Consider the following 15,417-nt stretch of genomic DNA (forward strand, 5'->3'; position numbering starts at 1 on the left):
TCACTCTAGGCCATAGAACTTCCATAGGAAATATGCAAAGAGACAAATCTTCACTGTCACCTGCAGAATAAATCACCAACACTTGGGATCTGTGATTTTATTATCACTCAGGCTTGAAATATTTCCTCCTTAATAGTCAAATGTCTGGAGGAGCATTCTCTGCTGAGTATCACAGCAGACCTTCACTTCTCACTGAAAGCAAAGGGCTCCAAAGGACAATTTTATGTGTAAGGACACACTATAGACATCGGATCTGAAATTCCTGTTTTTTCTTTCGCAGGGGAAGAAATTCTTCATGGCCCAATTTTTGTCCAAGAGCCACATGATGTCACTTATTCCATGGACTCTGTAAATCCAGAAGTCCTGCTAAACTGTACAGCCAAAGGATATCCACTGCCATACTACAGGTGAAGTCAACTTTGGAGAAGTATTGTCTCACTGCAGAGGTTTGAAGTGTGTTTAGTCAGCAGTAAACTATCATACAGACCTCACAATGTGTTGAGAGCTCACACCAAGAGGCTGCATAGATATAGTAAATCTGAGGAATGAAGGGAAAATATTTTTGCTACTTTGCTGCTAAAATTAACGCAGGAAAAGAAAACTCATCATTGAAAATCATCCCCAAAGTGCTTTAAAATATGCCAAATTAATACTGAATCCACAGAACAGCTGTGAAAAATGGAAAAATGGAAGTGTTGTGCATATGTGTTTGATAGAACTTTCCATACATCAATGAATTGTTGGAAAGAGAAGAGGAATATCCTTCTCCATTTCCAATTCTAACATTTCATGTCCATACTGGTAGTGTTTGTTTAGAGAAGCAGCAAGGCCCAGCTGCAGCACCTGCCTCACAACACAGACCCATTCCAGAAAACCTTGAGAAACACATTGTTGGGAGAGTCAATAACTGGGGACTCACAACTTGTTGCACTAGGGATCTGGAAACCTGACTCAGATAAAAGTTGGGAATCTGGGAAAGAAATGACATTGTGCTTTCCTCAGAAAATATGGGGGGGATTAATGGTCTGGGAAATGGAAAGTTATAACAAGAGGAATCATTCGTGCAGGACATGAAAGCAAATTGTGTCCTAGCAAACACTCAGTAGCTGTTGAAAGCTTTTAGCTGCTCCTTGGGCAAGCAGCAGTACCAGAGAGCAGCTTGGCTCCTGTGCCTTGTGTGCTGATCTCCTGAGCACTGACTGCCAGAGACACAATTCCATGAGTGGAAATCCTCCCCCATTTCCCATCCCACTGGTCCTTCCTGTTTTCAACACAAACATCTACTGGTTCATGTCATGAGTTCCAAGTTCATCTATCCATTTGCTTCACCTCTGTTTATGCATTTCCTCAGAGGCCTAGAGACACTGGTGACTCTTGTGTTCTGCCCATGGGCTGCTCACCGAGCACAGACAGCAGGTCTGACCAGGCAGAGAGCTATGAATTCTCCTCCCACAGAGCTGAGGTCCAGATTTTACCTTTCATTCTTTCCTGCCCATCCATTCATTAGATTCATTACCTTCTGTGCACTATAAGGACATTTTGCAAAGCCTCAGTTGCTCCAGTGAGCCAAGATCAACACCTGGGGATGGACCCTGAACCACACAGGTCACCTAGGAGGTATCAGACTCTCACTGCTGCTATTGCCTCATGGCTGGAAAGGAACAGGGAGACTCCAGCACTGATTTCACCAGAGCCAATCTCACTTCTGCCAGCTGAGGACAGAACCCATAGACTGAAGGTTCTAACAAGTTTGGACAAATCGAGCCCAGTATCAATACTCTAACCCTGTGCCTATGTATCTGTGCACACAACCACATCCTCTGCTGAGCAGAGGCAAAGAACAGGAAGGATTGCTGAGAGGTTTCTCTTTGGTTCAGAGACAGCCACCACGACAGGAACAAAGTCCTATTCAAGCAAAGTTGCTATTTAGCATTTTTTATATAAAGAAATTGCTGATGAACACCTCTACTTAAAAGAAAAAATGCTTAGCATATCCAAAATGTTTGGTTTATTATAGTTATATATAATATGCATTTATCTTTATTATTGTATATCTATGATATTATTCTATTTTATTATATCATTCTTATAGACCTATCAAATGCAGTACTAATTTTTGGAACTTTATGGCTAAATATTGTGTGTCTAACAACCACAATGTCAGAATTGGGTAGAAGTGAAGGAGTCAGAAGGGCTAAGTAATAATAACTCTGGTTTCCTGTTGGAATGTGAGTACAGTGGAACCCAAAATCTGCCTAGAAGTAGCTCTAAAATCAGCATGTTAGGAGACACAGAGAAATTCCCTGATCAATACCATTTGACCTATTATGCCTCTGTCAGCAAGTCACACTCGTTTCTACCTGAAGCACATTATTCCAGCTGCTTCCCTGGGTGAGGTGGTAAATAAATACAACTTTTCAGAGGAGATTTACAGCTCTTGGCACTTCAGCTGCTTTTGTTGCAGTGGATGGAGGGTTCATCCCCAGCCAGCTCAAGTCACGAGTCTGACTTGTTTTGGCTCCTCACAGCCTCTCCCTGCACACACCAAAGGTTGTCACCGTTCTGGAACATTTTGGGTTAGGTCTCAGCTGCTCCAAGTCCTTCCCTGCACTTACATTCTGCATCCAGAATAAACACAGTCTTGACTTTTCAGTCAAGACAGAAATTGAGGCTGTTTTCCCCTCAATAATCTTCACAGAGCCAATTGAGCCACTAAACCAGAATCTAAGGGCAGCATGAGCAGTATTCATTAGAATCATAGTTCAATATTTCAGTCTCAGTCACACACTAAAATAAGATAAAGAGATTCAAATTCAATCCAAATCAAAGCACCACAGAAAATAACTGCAACAGACAAATGAAAGTGGGAGGAAAAGAAGCCCAAAGCCTGCAATGATTGCAAATGACATCAAATATGTTTATAATCATTGCATAAAATTGGAGAATGAATCCCAGTAATCCCCAAAATAGAGTTGTCTTATTCATCCCCTTGAAAAACAAATTGTAGCTCTGCTGTAATGCACTTGTTCCCTGAAACGCTGAGCCTTGGCTTAGTGCAGATTCTGCTCAAGAGTGGAGTGGGATTAAAAACTCCTTCACCCTCTGTTGTCTTGTTCACAGTCAACACATTTGAAACTCTATTGTCTTCTCCTATGGAAATTCTGTATATTAAGGGGCATTTTCCAACTGGTTTTCCCAACTACAAATAGCCTCAGGTGGCTTGGCAGGACATTTCTACTGGAATGAAAATAATCTAGGAAACACAACACAAGGAAGCCTTAAAAAATAGATATTTTTGTTATAGCAATACACTGGAGAGAGAATTTATTCAATCATGGGAGCATAAATCCACTCACATTCCTGGGGCTCCTGGGGAGCTAAGGAATGTTTTAGGAACTGCAGGGACAGGGCAGGGAGCAATGGGCACAAATTGAAAGAGGGAACGTTAGATTAGGTATCAGGCAGAAGTTTTGCCTGTTGTGGTGGTGAGCCCCTGTGCCAGGGTGCCCAGGGAGGCTGTGGCTGCCCCAACCCTGGCAGTGTTCACAGCCAGGTTGGATGAGCCTTGAGCAACCTGCTCTGCTGGGAGGTGTCCCTGCCCAGGGCAGGGGCTGGGGCTGGAGGAGCTCTGAGCTCCATTCCAAACCCTTCACAATCTATGAATTCAGTACCCAAATAAAGCACATTTCCCCTAAAGTTTAGCTTCTGGAACAACTGGTCCAAGATGAAATTCCTACAGTTCACAGAGTATTTCCAATCATTGCAGGAAGTAGTTTAGGAAAGCCTTAAGATGCTAAAATCCCCTAAAACAATCCTTCAAAGATTTCTGCTTTTAGCACGCACAAAGTCATGAAACCATTGTCTACCACAAGAATTCATTAATTCACCTCCTCCAGTGCTGTAAACATATTAATTAGGAAGATGCCCACACCAGGAGATGAACCCCTGATCTATATGCAAAGTTTAATAATCATTGTACCATGGTGATTAGAATGATTATGGGGCTACTGTGAAGAATTCATTTGCAGCAAGTAAGCCAACATCTTTGCATTTGTTTTGAAAAACAATTACAGAGCTTAATTGGGAGCCCTATAATGATGACAGCAGTTATTGCAGTGATTGATTCTGAAATTAAAGAAAACTGGCAAAGGAAAGACCAGAATATCTTCGATCAGAAAATGGAAAGGTTTAGACAGCATGGACCATATGGAAACCCTGGAACAGGGCAAAATCCCAATGCTAGGACAGAAAAACCTTCACAAAACGTGCTCATGGATAGGAACCAGCTAAGGTTTTCCTTACCTTGTCTTCATGTTCTCCTTACTTCAAATCTGGGCTGGATGAGGCCTGGAGCAACCTGATCTGGTGGGAGGTGTTCCTGCCCAGGGCAGGGGTTGGAGTATCTCTAGGGCCCATTCCAACTCCTAAAATTCTGTGATTCTCTGATATTTAAACATTCATTAGCTTCCAAAGCAACGAGTGTCCACTTGAAGGGCAGAACTTGTACTTGTAGAACACAGAGTTCATTTCACAGCAGAGTGTGAAAATATCCCTCCAAAAACAACTCCTGAGCAGTCTGACCATGTAGAGAAAGGTCTGTGGGTGACTGAGGTACAGTACTGTGCTGTATATCCAGGGCAGATCTTCCAGGAATACAGTCCTGGTGCAAGTTTGCTTCAATTTGTTAGCAGTGGAAATTGCATCTAAATTCTCAGAGTTGATGCACTCCTGGGAAAGGAGGCACTGGTCAGAAGGTCCAGAGAAATTATTTCATGTGGCTCAAATTTGACCAGAGAACTTCACTGACTTCCTGTTTAATCAGTCCTTAGTTTCCAAAGCCACAAGTGCCCACTCAGAGGGAAGAATCCTCACTGCCTCTGGATGTATTTGTGGAGATTTCCCTTGGAACACAGAGCCCATTTCACAGCACAGTGTGAATATCTTCCTTCGAAAGCAGCTCCTGAGCAGCTTAACTGTGCAGAGAGAGGTCTGTGGGTGACTGAAGTCCAGTATTGTCTGTATATCCAGGGCAGATCTTCCAGGAATGGTCATGGTGTGAGTTCAATTCGGTTTGTGAACTGCCATCACTGTCAGGAACTCTGCAAATAACAAGAGTAGCCAGATTTTATGCTGTGACCCTCTACTGCTAATTATACTTAACCAGGAGATGATTGCCCTTGTTTTGGGGTCTGCAGAAACCACAGGAGCTGTTGGCTTTGCCCCCTAGGAGAGGTCAGCATTGTGCCCACACGGGTGGACAGAAATGCTACAGGCTGAGGAGATGGCTGTGAGATAAGACTAGGAGAAGAAAACACACAGTTGTGTGGCTTTAGGCTTGCTGACAACCTAAAAAGTGTCATTAAAAAGCCCAAAGCTCGAGTCCCTTTTTCTTCCTCATGAGGGCAATGAAAGTTCCACCCTCCTGTGACTAACGGTAAAGCCACAACATTTCCCTCCTTGAAACACAGAAGATTTCTTTCCTTTGAAAGAAATTTGCTTTTGACATTTGTAAACAGCTGTGTAATGTTGCAGACACAATCCATTTTCTGCTTAGTGGACTAAGAAGGACAAATGAGGTTTTAAAATAGCAGCATTCTCATCATTAAATTATCAGGCTCAAACTTGCTGGAGAAAACCTCTCTCTGCTTTTGTTCTGCCCTCTGAAGTGTAATCCTTCCTGCTCTGTGTCTCCAAATCATTCTGGTAGCCAAATGTAGGATTTATCATTTGCAAGGGCTGTAAAACACACTCAGATCATAAAACCTAATGTAGTTGTAGTCAAGGATCATACCCCACTCCCAACTGGATGGATAACTTGGTTTGTGTGAATAAGTTATAATTACTTTTTGTGGACATTTGTGTGAACACTTGTGACTAGCAGTAAAGATTTTCCAGAGAATACAATTATTGCTATCATTAAGATTGATGTAAGAAGCAGTTTTGTGAGAGAAATGATCTGATTTTGTGATCTCTAACTACATTTTTATCATTGCAGGTATGCTACAGCACATTATTTGAGATAAATATGAATAGGCTCTGTAAATTATAAGCATAATTTGATTTTTTTCCCCTCAAAGGTGGAAGCAAAATGGCACAGATATTGATCTTACCATGAGTTATCACTACAGGTTGGTTGGAGGCAGCTTGGCAATCAATAACCCACATAAAAATCAGGATATTGGAACATACCAGTGTTTGGCCACAAATTCATTTGGAACAATTGTGAGCAGGAAGGCAAAGCTTCAATTTGCATGTAAGTTGGGAAGCTCCTATTTATTAGAGCATTATTTGCCTATTAATTCTGCACATGAACTGTAATTTATTGGGGTAATTAAAGGATCATCAGTGATTCTGTTCAGAAGGTTTGGCTTACTTCAGCAGGGCTTAGCCTTAAAAAATAATCCTTCCTAGGAAAGTCATTCCTAGTAAATATCAATGACAAGACCAGCACTGATGGTTGTCACCCTCAGGAGCAAGGTAAACAGCAGAAAATGGAAAGTCAAGGGAGATGTACACAATTATTCCACTTAATAAAGGTGTTTCCACTTTTTAACACCCTTTTAAGGCAGGTTTTGTTGTTATCCTGCAGTCACAACTGGGGGGAAGAGCATGAAGTTAGGCTCCGAGTTTGCTACAGCTAAGAGCCTAAAAACATTGTGCCCCTAATTGCCACATTAACAAGGAAACTCTCCTTTTCTCACAGCAGTGACCAAAACTGCAAAGCACACCGAGACATTTCACACTGCAGCTCTGTGGGGTCCAGCAAGTTACCTGTGTTGAGACCATCTGAAATTCATTTAAGCCTTGCTCCTCATTTCACATCTTCACCACCTTCCCAAGCTTCTGTGAGGAGAGGAGCAGCCACATCCCACCGAGCAGCTCAGCCTCCCTGCAGCCCTTCCCTCTGCGCAGCCCAAGGCTCTGAGCAGTCTGGGGCCACCAGCAAAGCCTCTGCCTTCACCTGCTCAATAAAACCTGTGTCTAAACCAGCCCCGTGTGGCATTTCAGTGCCCAGCAAAGGAGCTCATTGTCCTGCCTGCTCTGCCCGAGTCCCAGGCTGAGGGACGTGGGCTCAGGGTGGCTCAGGGACTCTCCTGCAGCTCAGCTGAGCCTGCAGGGTGTCCCCACTGGATCCTGTGCCACCCTGAACCTTCCCCAGAGCTCCAGTTCCCCAGAGCTGGGCAAAGACAGAAGAGTTTTGTCATTATTGTCCCCCCTCCTTTGCCCAAAACATCCTTTCAAGGCAGCCTTCCTGTATGGGATATTATTTCAGGATCTGAAGGCAAAAGTTGTTTAGAGACAGAAAGAAATCCCAGTTTAGAAAGGAGGAGGAATAGGAAACCACCTCAAAATTTTCTATGAGATCTGCAGTCCCCAAGGAACCAGGGCAGGCCAGGAATGGAGCTGGGGAAAGACCTAAAGAAAAGGAATATCCCTAAATTAAGGCACAAAGGAGGGATAAAAATATAAGTTTAGAAAAAGGAGAAGGAGGAAAACCAGGAATACCTGTGGAAGAATGAAGACCTTGCTGGTTGTTCAGCATATCATATTAATCGGTGACTTAATCCTTCCCTGATTCAAACTCCTGCAGACACCTAGGCTGGAAATTGATCCTTTGGAAGTTTTCCCAGTGGCAGAGGAGCTGCAGGTCCAGGCTCTGCCCTGCACAGCCCAAGCTGAGGGAATGGGGTGGTCTCTGCCCTGCCCGGGGCACCACTCACCTCAATTGGATGCAGCTGATGCCTTTGGCAGCCAGAGGACCTGCCCAAAGAAGGATTTGGTCAGGGGCATTAAGTACCTTCAGCTGTTAAGACACCAGTTCATCAGCAACACTCCGTGCAGGTGAAGCTTTGCTCTGAAGCCCTGAACTCACTAAGAGCCTGAAGTCTCATGCCAGCATATAACTGCCAAAATGGGCTAAATATCACCAGTTCCTTTACTTGGGCTTCATGCCTAAAGCTCCTGTGGGGAGCAAGTCCCAATGAAGCTGGGTCTGGTTTGCCCCCAGCAGCACTCAAACCCACAGCTGCCAACCTGCTCCAGTCCTCAGCTCCTAGGAGCAACCACAGAATGCTAAGTACACCCCATAATCAAGCAGCACATTAGCTTTTCATTAGTGGTGACAGATATTTACATCCCTTCCCATAGAGACGAGAGGAGACAGACAAATCAAAGTTGTCATTTTCACTGGCAAACACAAACATAGAGGAAAATGCTTCAATTTAGCTGCATCGCTGTGAAACTGTGAGTTTTAAGTTGTCTTGTAATAAAAAGAAACCCAACAGAGTACAAGGAAAATGTCATAATGACCTGATGACAATAGTGGAACAAATTACCTTGAAACATTTATTTCACAGTTAACATTTTCTTGTTTCTTCTTTTCCTGTTGCCATCCAATTTAGTTCTTTGTTTCAACTGATCCTTCAGGCTATATCTTAAAGCCAGGCAGGCATGTTGTTATTATGACACTGTCACTCAGTACCTGACTCTTCCCTAGCCTGGAAAACTTGGCATGTTACTGCAATCACCATGATAAAGAATTGAATCAAGCCTATTATCCCAGTAACAGGGTTTATGTGTATTTGTCTCTTTACTACAAGGTAACTCACTCTGAGGTTGAGTTTGAATTAATGATACCTCCAGAAACCTATTGTACATGTCAGCTTAATATGTGAGAAATACTTTTTCTTCTGTTCAAGATAGTGAGTTCTCTGAGTTGCAAAATAAATGCAGGATGAGATTAGAAATGTGTCTTCAGATTCAGCTGGAGTTTCATGCTTATCCTCTATTAAAAACAGAGCTGTCAAAGGAAAGCTGCAGGAGGAATATTGCACAGAAGGAAGTGGCATAGATTATTAAAGCTACAGGCTGAAAATGAGAGACAGCATCAGGGAGAGAGAGCAGTGAGAGCACAGAAATGCATTAGCAGGATGCAGGGGATGGCACTTCTGTGGCATCTGTGCTTCCTGGGGAAGGTTTGCTTTGCCATAAATAAAGTTGAAAGCTCCCTCTAAGTGCTGCAGGTCTCTTGCTACCCTGCAAGCAGCACGTTTGGAACAGTTCATGTGTTTTGCAGGGGCTGGAGCTGCACCTTGGCACAAAGCTTTGGTGCCAGAGCTCAGCTCGTGAAGCCACAGCCTGTCCCAAGGGCCTCAGGCAGCTTGGGGCTTAGAGCCACCACCTGACACACACACAGATTTCCCTGCTCCAAGTTCAGTGTTGACATCCAACACAGGTCACCTTCAGCTCTACCTGAACAGGTCACAGAAAGCTGAGGGGGTAGTTCCTCTTTGAACCATGCAAGGGAGTTAGCTTGGAAAGAGAGGAGGACATGGAAGGTTTGTCTTCAGGTTCTACACAACTTAGAATCACAGAGTCATTAGGGTTGGAAAAGGTCTCCAAGATTAACAATATTGCCAGCAGCTCAGGGAGGTGATCCTGACCCTCTGCTCAGCCCTGTGAGGTCGAGAAGAGACACTGAGAGGGAACTCATCAATGTATTCAAGTATCTAAAGAGGAGCCAAGAGGATGGAGTGAAACCCTTCTCACTGATGGAAGCCAATAAAACAAGAGGGAGCAGCACAAACTGATGCCCAGGAAGTTCCACCTGAACACGAGGAAGAACTTCTTTCCTGTGCAGTCCCTGAGCACTGAACATTGCCCAGAGAGGTCGTGGATTCTCCTCCCTGGAGATATTCCAGACCCTTCTGGACACAGCCCTGAGCCATGAGCTCTGGGCTGGCCCTGCTGGAGCAGGAGGTGGGACCAGTGACCCACTGTGTCCCTTCCAGCCTGACTGACCCTGTGATGACCAAGTCCACCCTTCATCCAATCTCACCATTCCCCTAAACCTTATCACCCAGTGCCACATCTCCTTGTTGTTTCAACCCTTCCAGGGATGGTGATTCCACCACTGCCCTGGGCAGCGACCAAGTCCACCCTTCAACCAATCTCACCATTCCCCTAAACCTTATCACCCAGTGCCACATCTCCTTGTTGTTTCAACCCTTCCAGGGATGGTGATTCCACCACTGCCCTGGGCAGCCTGTTCCAATCATTCCCCACTCTTGCAGTGCTGAAATCTTTCCTCAGGCATTGTTGTTTGTCTTTCCTCAGGCATTTCATGCCCTAAAAAAAGAAGACAACCAAAAAACCTGTTAGAGAAAACTGCCTCAATATGACTTCAACCAGAACTTTCTCCCAAGGCACTCAGGGGATTTGGTTTAATTATTTCCTCAGCTTTAACTAAAAGTAACTGTGTGCAAACAACTAGTCCTGAGGGAAATCTCCATAACTAACTGCAGCAAAACAGCCTGTCCAGGTCTGTTACTAGTTCTTGTAGTTCTCACACGTCTAGAACAGAGGCAGTGAAGAGATATGTAGGAGAAATACGAAATGCAATTGAACAAATCAGGATAAAAAGTACTCCAGCATGACAAATAATCACATGTGAACCTAATTCATAATTATTCAGGGCATAAACCCAGAAAATTCAGCATTAATTGTAAACATCTTGTTGCCTAGGGAGCTTAAATGAGATTCTCAATCAAGTTGTTCAACCACCACTGATAGAAGTCATGATGATTGAAGCTTTCTCAAACCTCAGGCCCCCATTATTTACCTTCAATTCTGAGAAACTATGACAGCAACTTAAATTCATGCCTGAAATGAGACATGTTACCCTGACTCTCGCAGGAGGGCACAGAGTGGAGCCATTAGACCACGTTTGTTAGAGATCTCTACGATGCTACAGAGCCAGGAAGGATTTCTCCTTGGAGTTTTGGGGCTCCACCCATATCCTCATGTTTTTCAAAGTGATGTTCAAGGGTTTTGCTCGGTGCTTATTCTCAACAGCACTTCTCTAATGCTCACATCCTCCTTCCTCTTGGCCAGTGATGATGTGCTCAGAGCAGTGTGGATCAGTGACAGTGCTGGAGCACTTGGAATAAGATCTGCAGCTCCCAAGAGCTTTCACATGCTTTTTGTCCTAGGCAGAAGCCACAGTTTTGCTGAAATAACAAATCAGAGACAATATTCCCCTTGGACAGAGTTGCTGCCATTCTGAAAGAGAAAATAATAGTCCCTCATTAGCATTTAACTGTTTCAGGGCGAAATAGATGTCGAAGCCAATCAAACCCATCCGGTCCTTGCTAGCTGGTGCCAGGCTGAGCGTGGCCACAGCCCTGCTGGAGGGGCTGTGTGGGAGATGCTCAGCCCACCTCTCCTCTGATTGCTTCATTGTGTTGTTTACCTTGCAGCAGCATCACCAAGCAATGCAGCATGCCTCAAGATGTCATAACCCTTTTCACTCGCAGCCTATGCTTCGGAACAGCAAATGGGAAAATCAATAGGCTCAGATCAGATAGGCTGAGCTTGCAATGTCTGGACATGCATGAATTTGAGGCTAAATGGCACCTACACTTCTGGATTGGTTGGATTGTGGTGCTGTGTGTGTCCAGAAATCCCTCTGTACCAATGTATTTGATTAAGAGGTGTGCTAGATGTTGTAACTACCACCTGGAGTAAAGCTCTCTGGGCCTTTAAGCTGCTTGTTAATTCATCACTGCGTGTGAGGGTTGGCATACTGATCAGCCTGGCTGGCAGCTCAGGGTGCAAGAGTGAACAGTGACACCTCTTTCTTTGTCCAGATGAGCTGTAAGCTGCTCAGCTCAGTGCTCAGCAGCACTCAGGGATGGGCAGCTGACCACTGAAAGGAAAACAGGAGGAAGAGCTCAGCTTGCAGGTGGCAGAGGCAGGTTCTCCTCAGAGATACATCCCCCAAAGCTTTACAGCACTTACTACATCCCCTCGTCTTCTTTAGGGATGTGTCAGGGAAAGCCATAGACTTGCCTCTATCCACACTGAATCCTAGGATGGTTGGGGTTGGAAGGACCTTAAAGATCTTCTAATTCCCCCCCCTGCCCTGGGCAGGGCCACCTTCCCCCAGCCCAGGCTGCTCCAGCCCCATCCAACCTGGAACACTCCAGGGCTGGAGCAGCCACAGCTGCTCTGGGCACCCTGTGCCAGAGCCTCAGCACCTCACAGGGAGGGATTTCTTCCTAATATCCAATCTAAACCACTAATAATATCCAATCTAAACCCACTGTCTGTCAGTGTGAAGCCATTGCCCCTTGTCCTGGCACTCCAGGCCCTTGGAAATAGTCTCTCTCCATTATTCCTGTAGCTCCTTCAGGCACTGGAAGGTTAGGGTTAGGTCACCCCAAAACCTTCTCTTCTCCAGGTTGAACAAACCCAAACTCTCCACCTAAATACTCATTCTAACATCACTGCACACCCTACACATGCTAAGCAATGCACTAACCTACTGCTCTGTTTTGAAAGGGCTTCCTTACCTGTAACCCCAGAACAGTTCTGGATGGAAGGGACCTTAAAGCTCATCTTGTTCCAACCTTTCAGCAACACAAAAACACATCACACCTTGCAGCTGTGTAGAGAACCTGCTCTAACAGCCTCCTCTCCAGGCTCTACACAGCTCTCCTGATGGTCCTGGCAACACCTCTCAGTCTGCCTCTTCCATGAGCAGGTGAGGAGGAAATCCACCTGCAGCAGGAACAGCCACTGCAGACAGATCTGTCTGGAGGATGGAAATACTGCTGCCATCTCTCCATGTGTCACTAACCAGGCTTACAACTCAGAATTGCCTTTTTGGACTCTGAACCACAGGTCCAGAGCCCAGTGGAGCTGGAGCAGCAGCAGCCACCCTCCCTGGGCAAGGGTGGGTGGAGTGTGAGGCTCTGAATAGAATGAGGTACAGGAAATAGACCAAGAATTCCATTTCTTACCTGGAAATAAACCCCATATGTTGTCAAAATTCTGCCTGGAGTAACAAGAAGCAGAACTTTCATTTCTCAGTTCTGATTGCTATGGACACCTTGTGCCAATGCTCCAGCTCTCTATGCTGGGAGTCCACGTCAAGGTCTTTGCTTAATGGATGTTCTCCATGGAGCAGATCCAGCAGCCTCAGGCATATTTTCTTATTTTTCCTTCTACTTAACAATATTTCCTCACAAAATTAGGGGAAACATGGTGAGAACCTGATGTGCATTGCTGGAAGGAATCTGCCTTCTCCTCTCCAGGGACAACAGCACCGACTGTCAGTCTGTTTCCCTGGAGAGGTGCTCCAGCCATCTGATCAACTTAGTGGCTCTTCTCTGGACTCCTTCCAACAGGGAAGGGGCCTGGAAGGGGCTGTACACTGCTCCACCCACTCTGAGCTGAGCCACTGTGCATCCTTCAAGGTCACTTGGAGGATGCACAGAACATTTGCAGAGAACCCACTCTAAGGGATGCAACTTCATCACTCAACAGCCAAAACCACTGCAAGACCTCACTACACTCAACACACCTTCATCTTTGCTGAGCTTCCCAGGGGCTGTTTGTTTGCAGAAGTCTGTGCACACACACAGGCTCTCACAGGCCCAAGGGAAAACAGGAGCTATCAACCCCCACTCAGGAGTGGTGAAGCAGGAGGGCTGGGAGAGTTTCACCTGCTTGCTGACAGGACAAGGCAGGGGGATAATAGTGTTTCTATTTTCGAGCTCAGATAGCACAAGAATAGGATTATGCAAATCTGACATTGCTGGAGACAGAAGGAACAGCCTGGAATCTAAAAACCAGCAGATATGGGCAGGTCTGCAGAGTGAAGGGAGTTTGCTTTCTCCATCCCCCTAAAGGTTTGAGTCCTTGTATTCTCAGAGTCCATCTGATGTCCCTCAACACCAAATGCAGTCACAACCACCTCTCTCTGCTTAAACACAGACTGGAGCTGTTGGCAGCAACAGTCCCCATTTATTTTGTGTTGTAGCAGACCAAACAGCATCAGAAACTCTATTTTTCTGTCTCTCAGAAGCTTTAAACATCTCTCTGAGAGTACTTAACCACTGTGTTCAAGGCTTTGCTGTATCAGGACACTTGGTTAAAGCTGCTTTACTCCCTAGGTCAGTTCCTCAAACTTTGATTATAAGAGGAGGTTCTTTATCTATGAAATAAAGACACACACTACAGAGATGTTGTAAGGAGCATTACAGGCACCGAACTAGGCAGATAGAGTAGTAACAGGGAACATATAAGCATTTGAAGATTATCTCTTACTTTGCATTACTCACTCATCTGGAGCTCCTTTCAAAGTGTTTATCCTACATCAACCCATCGCAGGTCGTGCTGGAAAAGCAATAAATGTGATTGAGATATGGAGAGGAACAAAGCATCTGCAGGGCCCAGAGCCCTTCGGGTCTGACTGATAAAATGATATTTTGGAAGGATAAAGCCAGGCTGGATTTGCACTCTGGCTGATTTCCTTGCTTGTCTGCTCCACTTCCAATGCAGACAATAGGATGCAGATTCCAATAACAAGTGAAGTATCCATAGTGTCCATCAGAGCTTCTTCATTCCTTGGTGTGGCCACAAAATTATGGCCGAGGTTTGCAAGGGAAAAATGCTAAATGATTTGGGAGAAATGACTGGCTTTTTTTGGCTACTCTGCCAACAATGAGGGCAGGGTCTAAGGGAAGAGAAAAGTTCATGAACCACCTCCATGTACTCAAAAATTCACTGAGGGAGGGAGAGGGGGAAATTGGGATTCAGATTAGATGTGAGGAGAAATGTTTTCCCTGTTGGGTGTTCAGCACTGGGATATTGCCCAGGGAGGTGGTGCAGTCACCATCCCTGGAGGTGTTTCAGAGGTGTCTGATGTGGCACTGCAGGATCTGTTTAGGGTTCCAGCAGTGACAGGTTAATGTTGGACTTGATGATCTTAAAGGTCTCCTCCAGCCTTGATGATTCTATGAAGTATAAAAGAAAGAAGGTTTTGGACAAGAATTAACACCCAAAAGGCCATTTGACACAGGAACCAGGGCCATCTCCGGCAGAAGTCAGTCAAATCCGTGTAGTTCTGGCAGGGATAAATCTGCCTCTTCAGGTTTCAGAGCAGAAAGAGAAATCTGTTTTTAAGAGCACTCCAATCTGGAGCAAACTCCTGCGAAGTGACTCTGGTGTTGACAGGTGACAAATGAACTCTGCTGTGACAAGTGAGCAAACTGCTCAGGAATATAAACTATTAAACAGAGATTTCTCACATGCCCCTCCCTTGGAGAGGGTCAGCTCCTCAGAGGAGCCTCTGGCCTGCAGATGGAGTTTAGAGAGAGCCTGAAGCTGCACCAACACTCACTGCTCACTGCAAGTTCTGGGTTCAGTTCAGAAGAGAACTGGAATATTTTATGCTGTTAACTCTATAAAAGAGAGGGGGGAAATAACAAACACCAAATGTAGACCAGCTCCAGAGATTCACATCTTTCTGTGCTCTGAGCTTGTTGGTGCATGAACAAAGCTCAAGCCAGGAAAGGATTTTTCCCCCCACCTCACCCTCCCTCTTTAATTTAATTGTGACCTTCCACTCTT

The 15,417-nt window shown here is 45.1% G+C and overlaps 1 protein-coding gene across 1 annotated transcript in view; it reads left to right on the forward strand.

Moving 5' to 3' along the window:
* Positions 1 to 288: 288 nt before the first annotated feature.
* The window catches only part of LOC103809701 (contactin-6-like), a gene marked incomplete at its 3' end in the record, with an annotated part of 59,786 nt that continues 44,657 nt past the window's right edge, over positions 289 to 15,417 (forward strand). Inside the window, exons 1-2 of the mRNA XM_009082558.1 lie at positions 289 to 407; positions 6,078 to 6,253. Of these exons, the coding sequence (XP_009080806.1) occupies positions 340 to 407; positions 6,078 to 6,253 (244 nt within the window). The remainder of the gene's footprint in view (positions 408 to 6,077; positions 6,254 to 15,417) is intronic.

Source organism: Acanthisitta chloris, unplaced genomic scaffold, assembly GCF_000695815.1.
Source record: "Acanthisitta chloris isolate BGI_N310 unplaced genomic scaffold, ASM69581v1 scaffold16419, whole genome shotgun sequence".
In the NCBI taxonomy this organism is placed as follows: domain Eukaryota; kingdom Metazoa; phylum Chordata; class Aves; order Passeriformes; family Acanthisittidae; genus Acanthisitta; species Acanthisitta chloris.